This window comes from Scyliorhinus canicula, chromosome 8, assembly GCF_902713615.1.
Source record: "Scyliorhinus canicula chromosome 8, sScyCan1.1, whole genome shotgun sequence".
Taxonomy (NCBI): domain Eukaryota; kingdom Metazoa; phylum Chordata; class Chondrichthyes; order Carcharhiniformes; family Scyliorhinidae; genus Scyliorhinus; species Scyliorhinus canicula.
In genome coordinates, this window is record NC_052153.1 from 7,272,880 (window position 1) to 7,296,590 (window position 23,711).

Genomic DNA, 23,711 nt, shown 5'->3' on the forward strand with positions numbered 1-23,711 from the left:
GTAACACAGGCACACTCCAGAGTGTCAGCAGCACAGTCAAAGTCAGACGATGTTATGGAGGTGGAAAATAGATGATCTTGAAGATAACGAACATAAGGTTGGAACCTCCTCTCAGGATCCACCATCACAGCGAGGTTGCAAACAGACTGCCTTACTCTCTGGAGGTGGTAGCTGAGAAATGAAATGGTTGATTCCAACCCTGGCTTTGGCGTTAACCTGAGGCTAGTATATTTGATGGCCAGCGCAGGAGTACAACTCCAGTATGTGCACCTAAAGCCCAGGTTGTGTGGTAGCCAGACTCGGAGTGTAAGGTGGTTGAACACTGGCATTTCAACACATACAAAAACTGATCAGAACACGTGCTGACAAAAGTGATGCCCTCTTGTGGGTACCAGGACCAATTCAGGAGCAGCCAGCGTGTGCACTCAAATTATAGGATTACGTTTTCAACCGATCCCCACACAATCAACAACTTGCATTCGTATAGCACCTTTAACATCGTAAAATGCTCCCAGGTGCTTCATAGGATTATCAGACAAAGATTTGACATCCAAGCCCTGTCAACTAGGATAAAGAGGCGAGAAATGCTGAAGAGATACGAGAGGGAATTCCAGAGTTTAGGACTGCAGGCAGCTAAAGGCTCGGCCGCAATGGTGGAGCAGTGGAAATTGGGGGCGTCGAAGAGGTCTGAATCCAAATACTGGCTGCACTGCGTGGCGGAAGTGAGGCACAGTGGAATGTGATATTTACTATATATAGTTCTGACTATACTCCCAATGGTGGGATTGAGCTCTTAATGGATATGAGATGATTCATGATGGTGACCTGTTCCCATTAATGACTATGCTGAGGTCTAATTAAATGTGATGAATAGATTTGAATTTGATTCAGCCCCGGGACTCTCCAACAAAGCCATTGCTCGCTACGTTTCCAGCCACTGCTGTTAACTGTCCAAGAATGGGCCCTGCGACAGAAAATAAAACCATGCTGTGGGAGTGGCAGCATGAATGACCTTTTCAGTTCTCTGCCTGAGGTTAAGGGTGTGGGTGAAGAAAGGAGAATTGGTCCTAAATTTAAACTACCATTGATGTCAACCTTTAAGTCGACCTTTGGATCCTTGGAAAATTTCTCCCCAAGCAGGGGCTGGCTTGTCCAGTGAATATAAAAGTGAACTGTTGGTATAGGTTTTAATAATCTTTATTAGTGTGTCACAAGTAGGTTTACATTAACACCGCAATGAAGTTACTGTGAAAAGCCCCAAGTCGCCACATTCCGGCGCCTGTTCGGGTACACTGAGGGAGAATTCAGAATGTCCAATTCACCTAACAGCACGTCTTTCGGGACAGGTGGGAGGAAACCGGAGGAAACCCACGCAGACACGGGGAGGACGTGCAGACTCCGCACAGGCAGTGACCCAAGCCGGGAATCTTACCCGGGACCCTGGCGTGGTGAAGAAACAGTGCTAACCACTGTGCTACCGTGCCGTCCGTGGGTTTGAAATACCATCAACGAGTTGAAGGATGGTGACCATGGCTTTGGGTGAATCAGGAGAAGGTGGGGTGCACGTCTGATGCTACGAACCACAGTGGAGGCTCCATTTTTGTTTAAGTCAGGGATTCTAAGGGGTCAGAACCTTAAAATTGAATCTAGGCTATTCACAGGGCGATGTCAGGAAACATTTCTTTACACAAACGGTTCCTGGAAATCTGGAACTCTTTCCACCTCCCCCTGAGATTGATAGAATTCCATTAGACAAGGGGTATTAAGGGTTACAGAAACAAAGTGGGGGAAATACAATCAAGATACCTAATGGGCATGATTTAATTGAAGGTCAAAGCAGACTCAAGAGGTTGAATGGTTGATTGACCTCCTCCTGTTCCGTTTAACATGGCTTATCCCTACAGGGGAGTCTTTCACTTATGAGTTAAAACCTGCTTTTGATGACTTCTCAGTTTTAATTTTGTTTGACTGCCAAGTACTTCATGTGTGTCCAGGACTTGAGGAGGAGCTGCTGAAGGAACTGGATTCGCAACTTCACTCTCACCTCCTGCGGGATGGTATGAACGGCCTCACGTTCTGTCACAGGTGAGGTCATGATAGTCACTCATCGCCTCCTCTCCGTTTCTCTCGTTAGAGATGCTCACTGATCAGCCGCCTGCTCTTTTTTTTTGAGAAATGGGGCATACTTTGAGGTCATCCAAAACTCTGCTCCCCACATCTTAACTCGCAGGGCATCTCGTTCACCTAATACCCAGAAGCTCACCGGCCCACAATTGGTCTTGGTCAAGCAATGTTTTTTTAAAAATTTTGCAATATTCATCCTTATTTTCAATTCCCTTCTTCCATTTTTCAAAATAAATTTAGACTACCTAATTATTTTTTGTTTTCCAATTAAAGGGCAATTTAGTGTGACCAATCCACCTGCCCTGCACATCTTTGGGTTGTGGGGGTGAAACCCACGCAAACACGGGGAGAATGTGCAAACTCCACACTGACAGTGACCCAGGGCTGGGATTCGAACCCTGGTCCTCAGCGCCACAGTCCCAGTGCTACCCACTGCCCTTCTCCCATGTTGCTCTTCCCTGTCTCTGTCATCTCCAGCCCCACGATCTTTGCGCTTCTCTCATTCTGGCCTCTTGTGACATTAATTACCCCACCTTTGCTGGGTCGTCCCTTCAGTTGCCTGGGCCCTAAGCTCTGGGATTCTCCCCCTACACTTCCCCGCCTCTCTATCTCGCCTCCCTTCTTTAAGACACTCATTAGAATGCATCTCTTTGACCAAGTTTATGGTCATCCGGTCTAATATCTCACTTAGTGGCTCAGTGTCATACTTTGTTTTATAATTCTCCTCTAAAATGCCTTGGGAAATTTGTTTGCGCTGAGCACGTTATGTTCCTTAAATTGTTTGAAAGTTACAATAGAATTTGATTCCCACACCCTTGCAGCCAGCACATTCTAGATCTTAACAAAGGCCCAGATAATACCAGACAATTAGGGATGGGCAATAAATGCACAGCCTGCGATGCCCACGTCCCACCAACGAATAAAAAAGAAAATTGCAGAAATTGGGAGAGGAGTTTGGTAGAAATAGCTGGCACAACAATCTGGGAACATATGGCTATCCTCGTGTCCTGAAGTGCCATAAGAGCTTGCCATTTGATGTAAGATCAAACCAATGCACCCTCAAAACCAAATTCACGCTGAAGAAAACTGCTTCTGATATTCGGCCGAAAGCAGAGCAACTCTGCTGACCACCTCTCTCCCGTGCCACTAACACTGAACCTTCTAACCGAGTGCGGCAGGGAGATGCAAGCGTGCGGTTGACTGCTGTGCTGTGTGGAAGAAGATCTTTAACCAGTCCTTTACTCCAAGTTCTCTGGGAGCTTAATAATTTGTCAGTCCGACGAGGGGCGTTCACTGTTTCTCGCAAAGGACATGGGCAAAATGATTGATTTGTTTTTACTAAAACCGGAAAATCCCCCTTGGACTGCTGACAGATGGAAGGAAATAATGAGCTCATTAGGCTCGCTGGTTTGTATCGACGGTGGAGAGAATGGTGTTTAAACTGATGATAGGGTGCCAATCAAGCGGGTTGCTTTGTCCTGGGCTCTGTCAGGCATCTTGAGAATTCTGATTGTGACAATGTATTTTATTCACAATTTTTTAATTAATCCATTGTTGCTCCCTTTGAAATTTGGCACTCTTGCATCTGTCCTGATAAGTGCAAGAAATGTTTTGACAGTACGTCCCTTTTCAGCAATGTTCAATATTTTGGGTTTTTTATCATAGGATGTGGGTGTTGCTGGCTAGGACGATATTTGTTATCCGCCCCTAATTACCCTTGAGAAGGTGTTGACAAGACCTCGCCTTGAACCACTAACTTAATGAGCTGGAAACAGATCTCTCGTCCGGTTGTTGAGTTTGTTTCTGCACATTATTAAGATTATGAAATAATTCAATAAAGTAGATGTGTAGAGAGGTTTGTTTGTTACATACAGCAGAGAAGGAGGCCCATCGTGTCTGCACCGGCTCCCAAAAGAGCAACCTAGGTAGTCCCGTTCCCCAGCCCTAGCTCTGGAGCCCTCTAAATTTGTCACGTGGGCAGTGCGGTGTCGCAGTGGGTTAGCCCTGTTGCCTCAGGGCGCCGAGGTCCCAGGTTCGAATCCCAGCCCTGGGTCACTGTCCGTGTGGAGTTTGCACATTCTTCCCGTGTCTGCGTGGGTTTCACCCCCAGAACCCAAAGATGTGTAGGGTAGGTGGATTGGCCACGCTAAAATTGCCCTTAATTGGAAAAAATGAATTGGGCACTCTTAAATTAAAAAAAAAAACAAATTTGTCACTTAATATTTATCCAGCTCTCTTTTGAAAACTCCTATTGGAATCCACCTCCACCACTCTCCCAGGCAGCACATTCCAAACCCCAACAACTCTCCCAGGCAGCACATTCCATCCCCAATAACTCTCCCAGGCAGCACATTGCAAATCCCAACAACTCTCCCAGGCAGCATATTCCAACCCCCAACAACTCTCCCAGGCAGCACATTCCAAACCCCAACAACTCTCCCAGGCAGCCCATTCCAAACCCCAACAACTCTCCCAGGCAGCGCATTCCACCCCCAACAACTCTCCCAGGCAGCACATTCCAAACCCCAACAACTCTCCCAGGCAGCGCATTCCAAACCCCAACAACTCTTCCAGGCAGCACGGTAGCATGGTGGTTAGCATAAATGCTTCACAGCTCCAGGGTTCCAGGTTCGATTCCCGGCTGGGTCACTGTCTGTGCGGAGTCTGCACGTCCTCCCCGTGTGTGCGTGGGTTTCCTCCGGGTGCTCCGGTTTCCTCCCACAGTCCAAAGATGTGCGGGTTAGGTGGATTGGCCATGATAAAAATTGCCCGTAGTGTCCTTAAAAAAAAAAAGTAAGGCCAAGGGGGGGTTGTTGGGTTACGGGTATAGGGTGGATACGTGGGTTTGAGTAGGGTGATCATTGTTCGGCACAACATCGAGGGCCGAAGGGCCTGTTCTGTGCTGTACTGTTCTATGTTCTAACTCTCTGAGTAAATAAGTTTCTCCTCATCTCACTCCTAGCTCTCTGGCTGACCATCTTGAAATTGTGACCCTTATTTACTGACATACCAACCAGTGGACACAGAATATCCTTCTTTACCCTGTCAAAATTGTTCAGAATGTTGAACACCTCAATAAGGTCACCTCTTAATCTTCCCTGCTCAAAGGAGAACAAGCCCAATTTCCCCAATCTTTCCTTGTATCTAAAATTCCTAATTCCTGGTATCATTCTAGTAAATGTCCTCTGCACTCTCTCCAGGGCTTTAACATCCTTCCTTAAATAAGGTGCCCAGAACTGAACACAATACTCCAAATGTGGTCTGACCAATGATTTGTAGAGGTGTGTAGCATCACTTCCTTGTTTTTATACTCTATGCCTCTATTTATCAACCTGTGATGCTATAAGCCTTCTTAACAACTGTTTCAACTTGTCTGGACACCTTCAGAGAATTATGCACTTGAACCCCGAGGTCCCTCTGCTCCTGTACTCCCCTCAAAGTTGTACTATTGAGCCTGCAGTGTCTCCCCGTGTTTCTTCTACCAAAATACATCACCTCACATTTCGCTGCATTGAAGTTCATCTGCCATTTGGCCAACTCGTCAATGTCCCTCTGAAGTCGCTCAGCGTCATCCTCACAATTCACTATTCTCCCTAGCTTAGTATCACCTGCAAATTTAGAGATTTTCGCCCTCCACACCCACTTTTAAATCATTTATATAAATCAGAAAAAGTAAGCCCTGGGGAGCATCACTTTCAACTCGTCTCCAGTCTAAGAAATGCCGATCTATACCCACTCTTGGTTTCCTATCTCTTACCCAAATTCTAATCCATGCTGCCAAGGACCCAGCAATCCCAAACATCTTTAATTTTCTAACCAGCCTGCCATGTGGCACTGTATCAAATGCTTTCTGAAATCCAAATATACAACATCCACGGCACTACCCTCATCCACTGCCTGTGTCACCTCGTCAAAGACCTCAATTAAATTAATAGACATGACCTGCCCGTGCCAAAGCCATGTTGACTGTCTCGTATTAACTTATTTTTCTCTCAGTGTATGTCTATCTCATTCTGTGGGAAAGTGGAATTCGCTACCACAGGCAGTGGTTGAGGCAAACAGAAATAGCTGTGTGTATGGGGAGGCTAGTTATGCACTAAGGGAATATGTTGATAGCGTGAGGTGAAGAGCAGTGGGAAGAGGCTCATGTGGAGCATAAACATGGAATGGCCCATTTGGGCCCAATGGAACTGTTTTGCTGCTGTAAAACTCTGTGCAATTCTCTGTAACAGCACTTTTGAGTAAAAGTGGGGTAACGGCTTGTTCCATTTGCGGTCCCTGCGAGACTGCCTTCCCTTCCCTGTCGGCAGGTGGCTACTTCTGGGATTCCAGCGAGAGTTTGAGCACAGCGACGCAATCCGACTATTCGAGATCCTCAGCAGTCACCACCTGGAGCTGAATTCGCCGGAGGCAGAAAGTGCGCGTCATTCGGAGAGAATGACGCATTTCCAGAGGGAAGGTGAGTAACCTGGTGAAATCAGATGCGACTGCGACCGTGAGCTGCCAAGTAATCCAGATTGCATTGCATTTGACTATGACGCTTCTGCTTCTTGTCACAACCACGTAAAATAAGTTTCTTCAAAGTGGTCTTTGAGCTAAGAGGTTGTGTGTTGATTGGGGGGGAGAAAGCAGCAAAGCTTAGTCTTAAACAAGGTAACGGTTCGTTCATTACAAAAGTGCTGCTGTAAGTTACTCAAGTTAAAGTAATAAAGCTACTAACTGAAACAAAGAAAACAGAACAGTACAGCTCAGAAACATGTCCTAAGGCCCTCCAAGCCTGCGCCGATCACGTGTCCTATCTAGACCAACCGCCTGTATCCTTCTATACCCCGCCTGTTCGTGTGCCTAACCAGATAAGTCTTAAAGGTCGCCAACGTATCTGCCTCAACCACCTCACTTGGCCATGCATTCCAGGCCACTACCACCCTCTGTGTCAAAAACATCCCCCGCACATTTCCACTGAACCTTTCCCCCCCCTCACCTTGAACCTGTGTCCCCCATATAATTGTCAATTCCGCCCTGGGAAAAAGCCTCCAACTGTTCACCCTAGCTATACCCCTAATAATTTTATAAACTTCTATCAGGTCGCCCCCTCAGCCTCCGTCTCTCTAGGGAGAACAATCCCAGTTTATTCAATCTCTCCACATAGCTAATACCAGGCAACATCCTGGCAAATATTTTCTGTACTCTCTCCAAAGCTTCCACGTCCTTCTGGTAGTGTGGTGACCAGAATTGGACACAGTATTCCAAATGTGGCCTGACCAACGTTCTGTATAACTAACATAATTTTCGAGATTTATACTCGATACCCTGCCCTATGAAGGCAAGCATGCCAGATGCTTTCTTTACCACCATTTCCACCTGTGCTGCCACTTTTAAGGATCTGTGGACCTGCGCGCCCAGATCTCTCTGTGTCTCTATGCTCCTGATGGTTCTGCCATTTACTTTATAGCTCCCAGCTGAATTGGATCTACCAAAATGCATCGCCTCGCATTTGTCTGTGTTAAACTCCATCTGCCATTTCTCCGCCCAATTGTGCAGCCTGTCGATATCCTGTTGTATTCTCTGACAATCATGCATAGATTAAATGCAGATGATGATAAAAGATACTTCTGAACATAGTGTTTAGTTCAGTCCTTTATAATATTGTTGCAGGCCTGTAGCTTGCCGATGAATTGTTGGTTGTCTGGATTCGAAGGGTTGAAGTTGAAGACTTATGTAGTCGATTAGAGGGTGTTTGCCTTTCCAGGTGGATTTAGCAGGCTTTGGGCGAGAGAGAAGATCACTTGTTCCTCACTTGTTCTGTAGTGATGACACTTGAAGATTTCCTAGATTCTTTCAGTAGTACAACATTTAATGTCTGGCTGCCATCCTCTTTGTTCTACCTTGGCTCAGAACCCTCTCTGAGGATACGTCTCCGGGTTCTTCCTGTGTGTTCTGCACCAAAAGATGGTTCTCAGCCAGACTTTATACAGTCGAAAACTCAAGACGGCTGTTATCCCAAACTGTCAAATCTTGCTTCCATTTTAGGTATTGGGTTAACCTAAATTCCTGGGCATGGTCCATCCATTCTCTTTTAGCCAAGGCAATTAGTCTTCAAAATGCTGCCGCAATTAATTTGAATGGCTACCATTTCCAGGTTTAGTGAGAGAGCTCTTCACGCCTCCAGGGAAGTCATTGTCGATGACCCTTGTGGAAATGCATGTTAAATTTCAAATGTCTTCATATATCTTGGAGCCTTCTAGAAGCTTGACAAACATTGCAGTTGTAAAATGTCATGTGATTTTTGGCAGCCATTTTAAGGCACCAGAGATCTGTTTAAAATATATATTTTTTAAAAATCTATATCACAGTTACTGTATGCTATATGATACCCAATGCTAATACTAATCCCTGTCACACCCATGTTTGTTTAATATTTTTATCTACCAGGCTCCCCAGTAGCTTCGTTGCAATAGGAACATACGACGGACAGGGAAAATTCAGATAAGCCAGAATTGTCAAATCTTTTAGCACAGAATGAGGACTTTTGGCCCATCATTTCTGTGACAGCTCCTTCAAAGAGCTCCCCAATTGGTCCCACTCCTCCAAAGACATGTTCAATTGTATATCCAGTTCTATGTTGAATTTAATGTTGAATTTGCAAAAGAGGATTCCAGATTGCCCCCCCCCCCAACCTTAAACATTCACTCCCTCCACCACCGGCAAACAGTGATTCCTTGCAGCAACTCACCAAGACTCCTTAGGCAGCACCCTCCAAACCCACGACCTTTACCGACTAAAAGGGCAAGGGCAGCAGACACTCGGGAACACCAACATCTGCAAGTTCCTTTCCAAGACTCTCACTATTCTCACCTGGAAATATATAAGAACTAGGAACAGGAGTAGGCCATCTGGCCCCTCGGGCCTGCTCCGCCATTCAATTAGATCATGGCTGATCTTTTGTGGACTCAGCTCCACTTTCCCGCCCGAACACCATAACCCTTAATCCCTTTATTCTTCAAAAAATTATCTATCTTTATCTTGAAAACATTTAATGAAGGCACCTCAACTGCTTTACTGGGCAAGGAATTCCATAGATTCACAACCCTTTGGGTGAAGAAGATCCTTCTAAACTCAGTCCTAAATCTACTTCTCCTTATTTTGAGGCTATACCCCCTAGTTCTGCTTTCACTCACCAGTGGAAACAACCTGCCCGCATCTATCCTATCTATTCCCTTCATAATTTTATATGTTTCTATAAGACCCCCCCCCCCCCCCCAGCATCCTTCTAAATTCCAACGAGTACAGTCCCAGTCTACTCAAACTCTCCTCGTAATCCAACCCCCTCAACTCTGGGATTAACCTAGTGAATCTCCTCTGCACACCCTCCCGTGCCAGTACGTCCTTTCTCAAGTAAGGAGACCAAAACTGAACACAATACTCCAGGTATTGGGGCTGGTTTAGCACACGGCTAAATCGCTGGCTTTGAAAGCAGACCAAGGCAGGCCAGCAGCACGGTTCAATTCCCGTACCAGCCTTCCCGAACAGGCGCCGGAATGTGGCGACTAGGGGCTTTTCACAGTAACTTCATTTGAAGCCTACTTGTGACAATAAGCGATTTTCATTTTCAGGTGTGGCCTCACTAACACCGTACACAGTTGCAGCATAACCTCCCTAGTCTTAAACTTCATCCCTCTAGCAATGAAGGACAAAATTCCATTCACCTTCTTAATCAATCTGTTGAAATGAAATGAAAATCGCTTATTGTCACGAGTAGGCTTCAATGAAGTTACTGTGAAAAGCCCCTAGTCGCCACATTCCGGCGCCTGTTCAGGGAGGCTGTTACAGGAATCGAACCGTGCTGCTGGCCTGCCTTGGTCTGCTTTCAAAGCCAGCAATTTAGCCCAGTGTGCTAAACAGCCCCTGCTGCACCTGTAAACCAACTTTTTACCAATCATGCACTAGCACACCCAGGTCCCTCTGCACAGCAGCATGTTTTAATATTTTATCATTTAAATAATAATCCCTTTTGCTGTTATTCCTACCAAAACAATAACTGTACATTTGTCAACATTGTATTCCATCTGCCAGACCCTAGCCCATTCACTTAAACTATCCAAATCCCTCTGCAGACTTGCGGTATCCTCTGCACTTTTCGCTTTACCACTCACCTTAGTGTCGTCTGCAAACTTGGACACATTGCACTTGGTCCCCAACTCCAAATCATCTATGTCAATTGTGAACAATTGTTGGCCCAACACTGTTCCCTGAGGGACACCACTAGCTACTGATTGCCAACCAGAGAAACAACTATTAATCACGACACTTTGCTTTCTATTAATTAACCAATCCTCTATCCATGCTACTACTTTACCCTTAATGCCATGTATCTTTATCTTATGCAGCAACCTTTTTGTGGCACCTTGTCAAAAGCTTTCTGGAAATCCAGATATACCACATCCATTGGCTCCCCGTTGTCTAGCGCACTGGTAATACATAGTACATAGAACATACAGTAATGTCCTCAAAAAATTCAACTAAATTAGTTTGGCCATTCCTTCACTGTCATTGGATCAAAATTGTGGAACTCCCCTTCCAACAGCATTGTGGGTGTACATGGAGCGGGTGTGGGGGCAGCATGGTAGCATGGTGGTTAGCATCAATGCTTCACAGCTCCAGGGTCCCAGGTTCGATTCCCGGCTGGGTCACTGTCTGTGCGGAGTCTGCACGTCCTCCCCGTGTGTGCGTGGGTTTCCTCCGGGTGCTCCGGTTTCCTCCCACAGTCCAAAGATGTGCGGGTTAGGTGGATTGGCCATGCTAAATTGCCCATAGTGTCCTAAAAAATAAGGTTAATGGGGGGGTTGTTGGGTTACTGGTATAGGGTGGATATGTGGGCTTGAGTGGGGTGATCATTGCTCGGCACAACATCGAGGGCCGAAGGGCCTGTTCTGTGCTGTACTGTTCTAAAAAAAAACGTGACAGATGAACTTGCAGCAGTTCAAGAATGTGACTCACCAGCACCTTTTCAGGTGTCTTTAGGAATGGGAAATAAATGCTGGCCTGGCCAGAAACACACCCACCCTATGAATGAGTCACGTAAATAACAGCTCCGATAAAAATCAAAAGTTCTCTTCATCTATTTGGGGCGGCACGATGGCGCAGTGGTTAGCACTGCGGCCTCACAGCGCCAGGGACCCGAGTTCAATTCCAGCCTCGGCTGACTGTCTGTGTGGAGTCTGCACGTTCTCCCCGTGTGTGCGTGGGTTTCCTCCGTGTACTCAGGTTCCCTCCCACAGTCCAAAGATGTGCAGGTTAGATGGATTGGCCATGCTAAATTGCCCTTAGTGACCAAGGCATGATAGCACAGTGGTTATCACTGTTGCTTCACAGCTCCAGGGTCCCAGGTTCGATTCCCGGCTTGAGTCACTGTCTGTGCGGAGTCTGCACGTTCTCCCCGTGTCTGCGTGGGTTTCCTCCGGGTGCTCCGGTTTCCTCCCACAAGCCCCGATAGACGTGTTGTTAGGTAATTTGGACATTCTGAATTCTCCCTCTGTGTACCCGAACAGGTGCCGGAATGTGGCGACTAGGGGATTTTCACAGTAACTTCATTGCAGTGTTAATGTAAGCCTACTTGTCACAACAAAGATTATTTTTTTAAAAAAGGTTAGGTGGGGTTACTGGGTATGGGGAAGTTCAGTTCTGATTAAGAGTGGACGTAATTATTTTAATTATTTTCAAAGTTCAATCACTTGTTCCCCAGGCAAATGCAGCAGAAGCACAGCAAGACTCCACAAACCACAACGTGATTTGTTTATTTTAGTGAGGTATAGATCCACCTCAGAACCCCTTCTCTTTGAAACGGTGGCCATGGGAAAACAAGGCCTCCGTTTAATGTCTCATTCAAAAGACATTGGCCTGTAACTCCTGACTCCCCAGTGTCGAATTTGTGGGGGCACCCAAGAAATGCGCCGGGGAATCCCTCTTGGATGTTCCCAGATAAGGATTTGCGTGGCGATTGTCCGGAAGCACTAACTTTCCTACGGGGCAGTGCACTGCGCTGGGAATCTTCCGGCAAAGCGATTTGAATCTCTGACCTCCGACGGTTCTGCCAGTGTTAAGCTAATGGCTACTCTGAAACAACCGGGAGAAATAAGACCACTTCTAACTTCAGCCTAACTACTTTAAATACCGGGGCCGGCGGGTGGGGGGGGGGGGGGGGGGGGGGGAGGCAGGTGGAAAGCGGGGGGGGGGCGGTTGAATGTGCGGCGTGAGTTTACGCACCATAAGCTGTTGTGTTTGGTGCAGTACACAATTATGACCAAGAGTGTCCGAGATGCACAAAAAGAAAACAAACTGAAAAGAATTATCTGGGTTCGATATCGAAATGAATTTGTTTCTGCCAAGTGACTTTCTACCTCTTTATTCAACCTCCAGTGCTTCAATCAGCTTCTCCGCTGGTGGTTTGTGTGCGTCCTTGTAAATCATGTTAAATACAGCTTTAAATGTAAAAAGCCCTGTTGCCACATTTTTCTGAAAATGCGTTCGAGATCCGATTGGCTGTGAAACTCCCTGAAGTTTCTGCAGCATTCCTTTTGTTAAACGGAATCATGTGGTGATCGCTGTGGGTTCACCACAGGCACCAGATGATGCAGCACAGTTTCCATAAAGGATTGATACAATGGCTGCAGTACATCACAGAACATTCCAGCAACTTCTTCCCCCAATCAATTCAAGTCCACGCTTCGTTGCAGTCGACCCTTCCCCCCGGCTCCCTCGCCACTCTTGGCAATCTGGGAGTTCTTCTCCTCTTGTGAAATTTCTAGTGAATTTATCGGATGTCGCACTTTTCTTAGATCGCCAAAAGTGTTGGTGGAATCACGGAATGGTTTGAGCACGGAAAGAGGCCATTTGGCCCATTGTGCCGGCTGCTATCTTCGTCCCTCTTCATGGCTTTTCCCCATAGTTCCTGGCCAATTGCCTTTTGAAAGCCACAATTCAATCTGCCTCCATCCGACTCATGGGCAGTGCATTGCTGACCCTGACCACATGCAGCACAGACGGGTTGTTCTGACTGTCACTGTTGCGTCTTCTTGCCGATCCCCTTAAGCCTGTCCTCTCTCGTTCTCGATCCCTCCACCAATGGGAACACTTTTGCCCCCTAGCTACTCTGACCAGACCCCCACCACCCCCCCCTCGTGATCTTGAACATCTCAATCACGCCTCCTCTCAACCTTCTCTCCTCCAAGGAAAACAGACCCAACTTATCCAAACTATCTACACAACTGAAGTTCCTCAACCCTGGAACCATTCTCGTGAATCTTTCCCGCACTCTCTCTCATGTCGTCACACCTTTGCCAAGGTGCGGTGTCCAGAACTAAACACATTACTCTAGCTGAGGCTAAACCAGTTTTTTTAATACAGATTTACCGTAGCTTCCTTACCTGCTCACTCGTATTCCACGCTCTTATTTACAAAACATAGGATACTGTTTGGTTTATTAATCACTCTTTCAACCTGTCCTGCCACCATCAATGATTTGTACCCCCAGATCTCTCCACACCTGCGCTCTCTTCAGAATTATGTTTGAGATTATATTGCCGCCTCTTGTTCTTCCCACCACATCAAATCCCTTCACACTTCTCTACGTTAAATTTAATCTGTCATTTGTCCGCCAGCTTGTCTGTATCCTTTTTTAAGTTTCAAGCTATTCTCCATAGTTCACCATACAGTTCACACAGTTCACCATACGGCCGAGATTTATGTCTGCAAATGTTGAGATTGTTCCCTGTCCACCAAAGTTTAGGTCGCTAACATACATCAAGGAAAAGCAGGCTTCCTAATGCCAACACCCTAGAGAATTCCACTATCAACCTTCCTCCGCTCCAGAAAGCTGCTACCCTCTGTTGTCAGACACCAGAATGCACTGCTGTTTTAATGGAAGACTGCATCAGGGGAACGGTAGCACAGTTAGTGGTAATTTACTGATGCTGTGAAGCCATGAGTTCGAATCTCACCAAGGCAGTTTAATAATTTATCTCACATCACGGCGCCGAGGTCCCAGGTTCGATCCCGGCTCTGGGTCACTGTCCGTGTGGAGTTTGCACATTCTCCCCGTGTCTGCGTGGCTTTCGCCCCTGTGGTGGTATGATTAACATAGCTGCCTGCCTGCAGAACACCGGCTTACCATTGGCCCTGGTCGGTCATGTGCCTCTCGACCAGTTGGTTGAGACCAGTCATGTGACGGCTCCCCGATTGGTCGAGAGGCTGAGTTAACCCCGCCTCCAAGGCAGGGTATAAATACCCAGTACTCCCGTCGGTCATCCTTATACTGTAATCGACCGCAGGGGTAACATCTAGTAGATTAAAGCCATACTTTTGTTCAGCAACTCGTCTCGCGTTCAATTGATGGTACATCAGCCCCCACAACCCAAAGATGTGCAGGGTAGGTGGAGTGGCCAGGCTAAATTGCCCCTTAATTGGAACAAATGAATTGGGTACACTAAAAAAAATTTTAATAAGAAAAATAAAATAATTTACCACACAGACAGTGACCTGGGGCTGGGATTGAATTTGGGTCCTCGGCGTCGTGAGGCAGCAGTGCTAATCACTTCGCCACCGTGCCGGCCCATACGTGGGTTTCCTCCGGGTGCCCCGGTTTCCTCCCCACAAGTCCCGAAAGACGTGCTTATTGGGTGAATTGGACATTCTGAATTCTCCCTCTGTGTACCCGAAGAGGCGCCGGAATGTGGCGACGAGGGGCTTTCCACAGTAACTTCATTGCAGTGTTAATGTAAGCCTACTTGTGACAATAAAGATTATTACTATTATTAATTGGGGATGGGTAATAGCCTTGCCAGTAATAATCCTTTTGAACTAATGAATTATAATAATCTTTATTGTAATCCGCTTCCATTACTGACTGCAGGACACTGGCCTCAATCACAACGTCTCTTAGTTAGTAAAGGAATGGAGTGTTATTTATTATTTAATTATAGTTCAGAAACATTGGAGGGGGTGGATGACCGTGGGCGGCTCAAGACTGCTCCACTATTCAGTTGTATCAGGGCTGATTTGCGTTTCAAGCCTCTGTATCGCTCGATACGCATCCCTAACAAAATTCTGCCGACCTTGGCCTTGAACACGATGATTTCTGCACCATCCAGACCGTTCTGGGGCGGAGAGTTTGAGATTTCCACTCGCCTTCGTGTGCACAAACACCAACCCTGCCCAAACAAGCTGTAATTCCAAGGTTAACTCCACTATCAAAGCCTTCCATGTTTTCAGCACTTCGATCAGATCACATCACAACCAAGGGGTTGGTTTATCTCACTCGGCTAAATCGCTGGCTTTTAAAGCAGACCAAGCAGGCCAGCAGCACGGTTCAATTCCCGTACCTGCCTCCCCGGACAGGCGCCGGAATGTGGCGACTAGGGGCTTTTCACAGTAACTTCATTGCAGCCTACTCGTGACAATAAGCGATTTTCATTTCATTTCATTTCATCCAAATCATCTTTACTCCATGAAATCTAGTCTGTGAAACCTGTCCTTATGTTTCGACATCATTTAGCTGCCCTATCATTCTGGTGAATCTACACTGCCCCCCCCTCCAAGGACAATCCGTCCTTCTCGGAGCAGAACCAATGCTTTATTAAAAATATATATTGAATTCCAAACAATATGAAAAAATCCATAATCATATAAAACGCACACCGACATATTGCAGTTTGTCATTTTATAGAAGGTATTTTGTTCCAACCATGTAAAAACAGCAAAATCTAAAATACACATTCTGTACAATCACAGCCCCCAGTTTGTACAGTTTTCCCCTTTTTATACCATTCCCCCCCCCTCCCCCACGAAGAGCAATGCCTCAAACAGCGTCATGAACATCCCCCACCGTGTCTCGAAGCCCTCCGCTGAACCCCTCAACTCAAACTTAATCTTCTCCAACCTGAGAAAGTTGTCCAACTCCCCCAGCCAGGCCGCCACCCCCGATGGCGAATTCGACCTCCAATCCAACAGGATCCTTCGCCAGGCAATCAGAGAGGCCAAGGCCCCAACATTGGCCCACTTCGCCTCCAGCAGCTCCGGCACTTCCGATACCCCAAAAACCATCGGCTCCAGCCTGGCCTCCACCCCCACTATCTTAGATAGTGTCCCAAACACCGCTTCCCTGTATCTCTGCAGCTTCTCTCAACCCCAGAACATGTGCGCATAAATATCCGGCCCCCGCCACCACTACTTGCACCCATCGGCCAGCCCCTGGAAGAACCCACTCATCCTCACCCGGGTCATGTGCACCACTTTGAACTGAATCAAGCTCATCCTCGCTCAGGAGGAGGCTGAGTTCACTAACTGCATCGCCTCGCACCGCAGTCCCCAGCCTATTCCCCCCCCCCCCCCCCTCCCCCCAACTCCCCCCATTGTTTTCAATCCTTATCACTTGTGCCCTGCACTGCTCCCCTAACCACCTGTATGTATTTCCATCCCTACCTTCCCCCGGCTTATCCGGGAGCAGCAGTGGCTCCAATAAGGTATACTCCGGCAGCCTGGGAAACTTCCTCCACCCGTTCAGTGCCAAGTCCCTCACCTGCCTGTATCTAAACTCACTGCCCCTGGGTAACTCAAACCTCGCCCACAACTCATCCAGACCCGCAAACCTTCCTTCCGAGTACAAGCCCCTAATACTCTCCACTTCCCATACATCCCATCCATCTCCACCGGCTTAACCCTATAGATCCGGCATAGTGGCATCAACATCAACGTCCCCTCGGGTTTAAAGCATCTCCTCAGCTGATTCCACACCCTGACCGCCGACTGTACCACCGGGCACCCCGTAGACCTCCCTGGAGCTGGTGCCCCGCCCCCACCACCACCACCACCATCGCCTCACCACCTCCCATTCGCCACCCAATAATAGTGCAGCAGGTTCGAGAGCGCTAACCCCCCCCCCCCCCCCCCTTCTGCCTCCGCCTCTTTACCCCCGGCACCCTCCCTGCCCATATGAACTCCGATATCACTGTCTCCAACCTTCGGAAGAAGGCCTGAGGGAGAAAGATCGGGAAGATCTGGAAAACAAACAGGAACCTTGGCAGCACATTCAGCTTTACCAGCTGCACCCTTCCTTAGTGGGAGCCCCCCCGAATATCTCCTGTCCACCTCAACTATCTCTCCCAGCAGCCCTCCGTGCACCGCCCTCCTCCTATCCCTGTACGCCTTGAATGCGATGTTCTCCTGTCGAACCAACGCCTTCAACGTCTCCCAGAACGTGGCTGCAGACACCTTCCCACTTAATCACCAGCCTCACCCCTTATCCGCCAAGAGACCCGGATCCAGCATCCATCCTGACCTCTGCACCTGTCCGGAGCTGATCCTCGCCTCCAGCCAGTGCAACGCATGATCAGATATCACAATTCCCACATACTCCACTACCCCCCCAGCTCCGCCTGACTCATCACATATAAATCAATTCTAGAGTACCCCATATACACATGTGGGAAGACGGGGTGCTCCCTCCCTCCGCCCTGGGTTCCTGGACCTCCACGGATCGACCATTCCCAAACGTTCCATAAACCCTCCCAATTCGTTCACCATCCTCGACCTTCCCATTGACCTCTCCATCCTCGGCTCCATCACACAGTTAAAATCTCCACCCATAATCAGTTGGTGCGTATCCAGATCCGGGATCGCTCCCACTCGTCCCTTTACAAACGCTGCGACATCCCAATTAGATGCATGTACGTTGACTAGCACCACCAGCGCCCCTCCAACACCCCAGCCAGTGCCCCTCCAACACCCCACCCAGCGCCCCTCCAACACCCCACCCAGCGTCCCCTCCAGCAGCCCACCCAGCGCCTCCTCCAACACCCCACCCAGCGACCCCTCCAACACCCCACCCAGCGTCCCCTCCAGCACCCCACCCAGCGCCCCTCCAACACCCCACCCAGCGTCCCCTCCAGCACCCCACCCAGCGTCCCCTCCAGCACCCCACCCAGCGCCCCCTCCAACACCCCACCCAGCGCCCCCTCCAACACCCCTCCCCCCCGCATCCCCTCCAACACCCCACCCAGCGCCCCCTCCAACACCCCACCCAGCGCCCCCTCCAACACCCCACCCAGCGTCCCCTCCAACACCCCTCCCCCCCGCATCCCCTCCAACACCCCACCCAGCGCTCTATGGGCTGAGCCAGTGCTCTATGGGCTGAGCCAGTGCTCTATGGGCTGAGCCAGTGCTCTATGGGCTGAGCCAGTGCTCTATGGGCTGAGCCAGTGCTCTATGGGCTGAGCCAGTGCTCTATGGGCTGAGCCAATGCTCTATGGGCTGAGCCAGTGCTCTATGGGCTGAGCCAGTGCTCTATGGGCTGAGCCAGTGCTCTATGGGCTGAGCCAGTGCTCTATGGGCTGAGCCAGTGCTCTATGGGCTGAGCCAGTGCTCTATGGGCTGAGCCAGTGCTCTATGGGCTGAGCCAGTGCTCTATGGGCTGAGCCAGTGCTCTATGGGCTGAGCCAGTGCTCTATGGGCTGAGCCAGTGCTCTATGGGTTGAGCCAATGCTCTATGAGCTGAGCCAGTGCTCTATGAGCTGAGCCAGTGCTCTATGGGCTGAGCCAATGATCTATGAGCTGAGCCAATGCTCTATGGGCTGAGCCAATGCTCTAAGAGCTGAGCCAGTGCTCTATGAGCTGAGCCAGTGCTCTATGGGCTGAGCCAATGCTCTATGGGCTGAGCCAGTGCTCTATGAGCTGAGCCAGTGCTCTATGGGCTGAGCCAGTGCTCTATGGGCTGAGCCAATGCTCTGTCGCTGAGCCAGTGCTCTATGGGCTGAGCCAATGCTCTGTCGCTGAGCCAATGCTCTATGGGCTGAGCCAATGCTCTATGGGCTGAGCCAATGCTCTATGGGCTGAGCCAGTGCTCTATGGGCTGAGCCAGTGCTCTATGAGCTGAGCCAGTGCTCTATGGGCTGAGCCAGTGCTCTATGGGCTGAGCCAGTGCTCTATGGGCTGAGCCAGTGCTCTATGGGCTGAGCCAGTGCTCTATGGGCTGAGCCAATGCTCTGTCGCTGAGCCAGTGCTCTATGAGCTTGAATTGAGCCAATGCTCTGTCGCTGAGCCAGTGCTCTATGGGCTGAGCCAATGCTCTGTCGCTGAGCCAATGCTCTATGGGCTGAGCCAGTGCTCTATGGGTTGAGCCAATGCTCTATGGGTTGAGCCAATGCTCTATGGGTTGAGCCAATGCTCTATATGTTGAGCCAATGCTCTATGAGCTGAGCCAATGCTCTATGAGCTTGAGTTGAGCCAATGCTCTATGGGCTGAGCCAATGCTCTATTGCTGAGCCAATGCTCTATGAGCTGAGCCAGTGCTCTATGAGCTGAGCCAGTGCTCTATGAGTTGAGCCAATGCTCTATTGCTGAGCCAATGCTCTATGAACAAGCACTTTTTTTATACTGCAAGTTTTAAAGTTTTTGAGTACACTTCTGACAGGCCGGTGGAAACAGATTCAGTAATGATTTTCAGAAGGGAGTTGGACAAATACGTCTGCTGGGCTGTGAGGAAAGAGGGGTGAGTTGGACTAACTGGATAACTCCGCCAAAGAGCCGTAGGGTCATGATGGACCGAATGGCCTCCTGTACTAAATTATTCTGTGCAGATGATGGCATCCTCTGCCACAGACTCCGCTGTTGGGTTATCCTCCCTCTTTTAAAGGGAATTTGCTTCTTTAAACAAATACATTAATAAGATCGGAGGGAGTGGGTGGGAGTGCAGGGCTAAACTAGATAGCTTATCTGGAGTCAAGGATGGGACCGGCAATTGTGGAATCATGCAGCACAGCAGGAGACCATTTGGCCCATTGTGTCTGTGCAAGCCCCCATCCCACCCCCCAACACGTGCTCCTTTCCCATACTCCTGCTAATATTTGCTTTTAAAGAAATCACCCATTCCTTTCCTGCCCGCACTCCACATGATTATAACTTGCTGCGTAAGCAAGTTTGATGAACAGAGCGGCTTTCTGTAATTCTTTGTACCATAGATAGTAATATTGTGTTCTGTTCTCTTACTACGGAGATGACTGCAAAGCAGCAGGAAGCTGTTCAGCCCTTTTTATCTATTTTGGTTATTCGCTAGAACAATCTGAACTAATCCCGTTGTACTGTTCCCTCCAAAGCTCCTGTACAGTTCCCAGCGTCAAACCTTTATCTCTTTTTCCCCTTCGAAAGATGCAGCATCTCCCCGTCAGCTGCTCCCAGTGGCAAAGCCCCAGCAATCCTCTCTGTAAAGAAATTTCTCTCACTCTTTTCCAAGAATCATAGTACGTCAATGGGCTGCTTGGCCCATTGAGGTATTCTGGCCCCCTCGCGGTCTTCATTATCCAAATTTGCTGCCAATTTCAAATTCATGGCCACTTGTTCCTTGCATTCCGTAAAAAGTATGAAAACTCTTCGTAACCTAAAAAATACTCCCATTAAATTGCCTCTTAACCTTCTCTATTCTGCTGGTAAGAGCCCCAGAATCTCAAACTTTACTTTATAACATGGATCACCCTGGTGAATCTAAATTTTAAACTCTACCTTAAAATTCTTTCTGCAACCTGCGGTACTCAACCTGTTCTAAATATTTGTTATTATCCCTTTACCCGTTTGTGACATTATAGTAAATGTAGAGCACTGCAAGGGTTAATGTAATGTCTGAGGGAGCTAGATGGACAAGTATATAAGACATTGATGCTAAGCCTTGTGGAAAAAGCTTAACGAGAAAGCTAGAGAACAGACTGAAGGAAAGATAGTGTGAGTGAGAGCAGATCATAGTGTTGCTCGTTATGCTCTCCTTAATTTGCTCTGTTTTAATTACCTTTGCTCAAGAGTCGCCAGGTATCTTTCTGATACCACCACAAGGTTCAAAACCAAATACTGATCAAAGACTCGATACACCAGTTAGTAAGTTTGAAATCAATGCACATTTATTTACACACACAGTCAATTATTACTCATGCACAAACTCTACTCACTAAACTACAACTACTACTAAAAGCCTATACTTAGCTTCGAGTGGCCCACTCAGTCAGAGGAACAATGGCCGTTGTCCGGTTCTGATACTGCTGGCTTCGAACTGGTATAGAATAGTAGCTAGGAGCGCCTATCTCGTAGCGTGCGTTGACCTTAGACTTACTTGGCTGGTGCTTGGCGGGTCTCTCGTCGCTGAGAGCCAAGGCCAAGATGAAGGTGAAGAAGAAGAGAGCGCTCTGACCTTGGGGACTCTTCTTTATACCCCAAAGGGTTTCGCGCCCTTCTGGGCGGTTCCTGAACTTGGCCCCAATTAATTGGACCATGTTCTAATCATCTGTATCGATTCTCTCCAATAAAGGGGTGGTTGCTTGATCGCTGGGCGGGCCCTAGGTGACCGTTGGCCCGCCTCTGTTTTAGTCTCCACTGGCACCGGGGAGTCTGCCCTGGTACCATTTGCTTAAGTGTTTCTCTTTTGTCCCCGGAGATAGCTCATTACTATGCTATTGGTTTTGCAGTATCGGTTTTGTCTGGGAGCTGCAAACTCCAATCCACAGGCAAACCTTGCACCTGCTTGTTTTCTTAGCATTGTCCAATTTTCCCTTTACTCTTTGCAAGTGTCCATTTTGAAATCGGGATGTGGCCACCCCAGGTGGCTACAATAGTTAATGTAATAGTGTAGAGATTAGTAGTAGATGAGTGTAGATTATATGTTTATTATCAACTGTGTATTACATAGGAGTAAGTGCCAAATCCAATTAAGTAGTGTTAAGAAATTTATAGCTTTGTTCAATTTAAAGCTATTTGTGGTCTTTGTACACTACGCCAACTATCCTAAAATTAGAAACACAAAGGACAGCACACTGTTCTCTTTTCTGACTGTCTAACTGAAGTCCTTATTCCAAGGGATTGTGAATACCTGGGTCACTATGACTCCTCGTTTTTCCTCCTAAAATATCTTGCCACAGTCACTGTATCTGCAGCCAGGTTGTCCATGGCTGTGATCTGGTGTTGGCAGGAGCAATTCGTTGTCTGATCAAAAGGTAGCTTGGAAAATTAAAAGGGCCTGTAAATTTTAGCAAATCATGTACTCTCCTTTTTAACAGAAAATGAAATTGCGCCAGTGTTTTCCTTGGCAAAGTTGACTGATCAATAAGGCGTGATTCTGATGTTCGTCAACTGTGTTCTGTGTTTCTCCCGCAAACCCACAGAAGGCAAGATCAGGCCGGAGTTGCCATCCACCAATAACGATTACACCTTTGAACTCTTCATCTGTGCGGCAATCTTGCTGGAGAAGAAGGAGCTGCTGTTAAAGTGCTCGGATGAAGTGGAACTCATTCAGTTTACAAACGGGTAAATGTTACAAGCGCTTTCTCTCTCTATCACTTATTCTTCTCGATAGTGCCAAGAAGAATAGATCGGCTTTACCTGTGTTTAGGACTTAGCATTTACAATTCAATATTGCACAGCAATCTGCCTTAAGCATGTTTTAAAAAAAATAAATTTAGAGTAACCAATTTTGTTTTCCAATTGAGGGGCAATTTAGCATGGCCAATCCACCTACCCTGCACATCCAATTGAGGGGCAATTTAGCATGGCCAATCCACCTACCCTGCACATCCAATTGAGGGGCAATTTAGCATGGCCAATCCACCTACCCTGCACATCCAATTGAGGGGCAATTTAGCATGGCCAATCCACCTACCCTGCACATCCAATTGAGGGGCAATTTAGCATGGCCAATCCACCTACCCTGCACATCCAATTGAGGGGCAATTTAGCATGGCCAATCCACCTACACTGCACATCCAATTGAGGGGCAATTTAGCATGGCCAATCCACCTACCCTGCACATCCAATTGAGGGGCAATTTAGCATGGCCAATCCATCTACCCTGCACATCCAATTGAGGGACAATTTAGCATGACCAACCATCCTAACCCACACATCTTTGCACTGTGGGAGGAAACCAGAGCACCCGGAGGAAACCCACGCAGACACGGGGGTAACATGCAGACTCCACACAGACAGTGACCCAAGCCGGGAATCGAACATGGAGCTGTGAAGCAACAGTACTAACCACTTCTGGTGTCCAAAAAAGGTTAGGTGGGGTTACTGGGTTACGGGGAAGGGTGGCGGCGTAGGCTTCAGTAGGGTGCTCTTTCCAAGGGCCGGAGCAGGCTCGATGGGCCGAATGGCCTCCTCACTGTAAATTCTATGATCTATGAGCCACCATGCCACCCCCTTGCCTTAAGCATGTTGGCATTGGACTCATTTGCTGGTGGGCAGTGCTGTTGTCACGGGGTCTCCTCTGACAACCGAGTGATTTACTCGAGCAACGGCAATTAACCTTTAATCAAACTCCAGGTGTCTCCTACAATCGTGGATCAGATTCCAACCCTGATCCGTTGAGATATTTGGGACTGAATGGGACAGGCCTTCGCTAAAACCTTTAATCAACTTTCCTAAGGGGCGGCACAGTGGCGCACTGGTTAGCACTGCTGCCTCACGCCGCCAAGGTCCCAGGTTCGATCTCAGCCCCGGGTCACTGTCTTTGTGGAGTTTGCACATTCTCCCCATGTCTGTGTGGGTCTCACCCCCACAACCCA

At 48.0% G+C, this 23,711-nt stretch overlaps 1 protein-coding gene across 1 annotated transcript in view; it reads left to right on the top strand.

Annotated features, from left to right (window-relative positions):
* The window catches only part of si:dkey-238d18.4 (TBC1 domain family member 15), a 74,456-nt gene that overhangs the window by 45,226 nt on the left and 5,519 nt on the right, over positions 1-23,711 (top strand). The window contains exons 7-9 of the mRNA XM_038804102.1: positions 1,995-2,085; positions 6,435-6,583; positions 22,314-22,455. Of these exons, the coding sequence (XP_038660030.1) occupies positions 1,995-2,085; positions 6,435-6,583; positions 22,314-22,455 (382 nt within the window). The remainder of the gene's footprint in view (positions 1-1,994; positions 2,086-6,434; positions 6,584-22,313; positions 22,456-23,711) is intronic.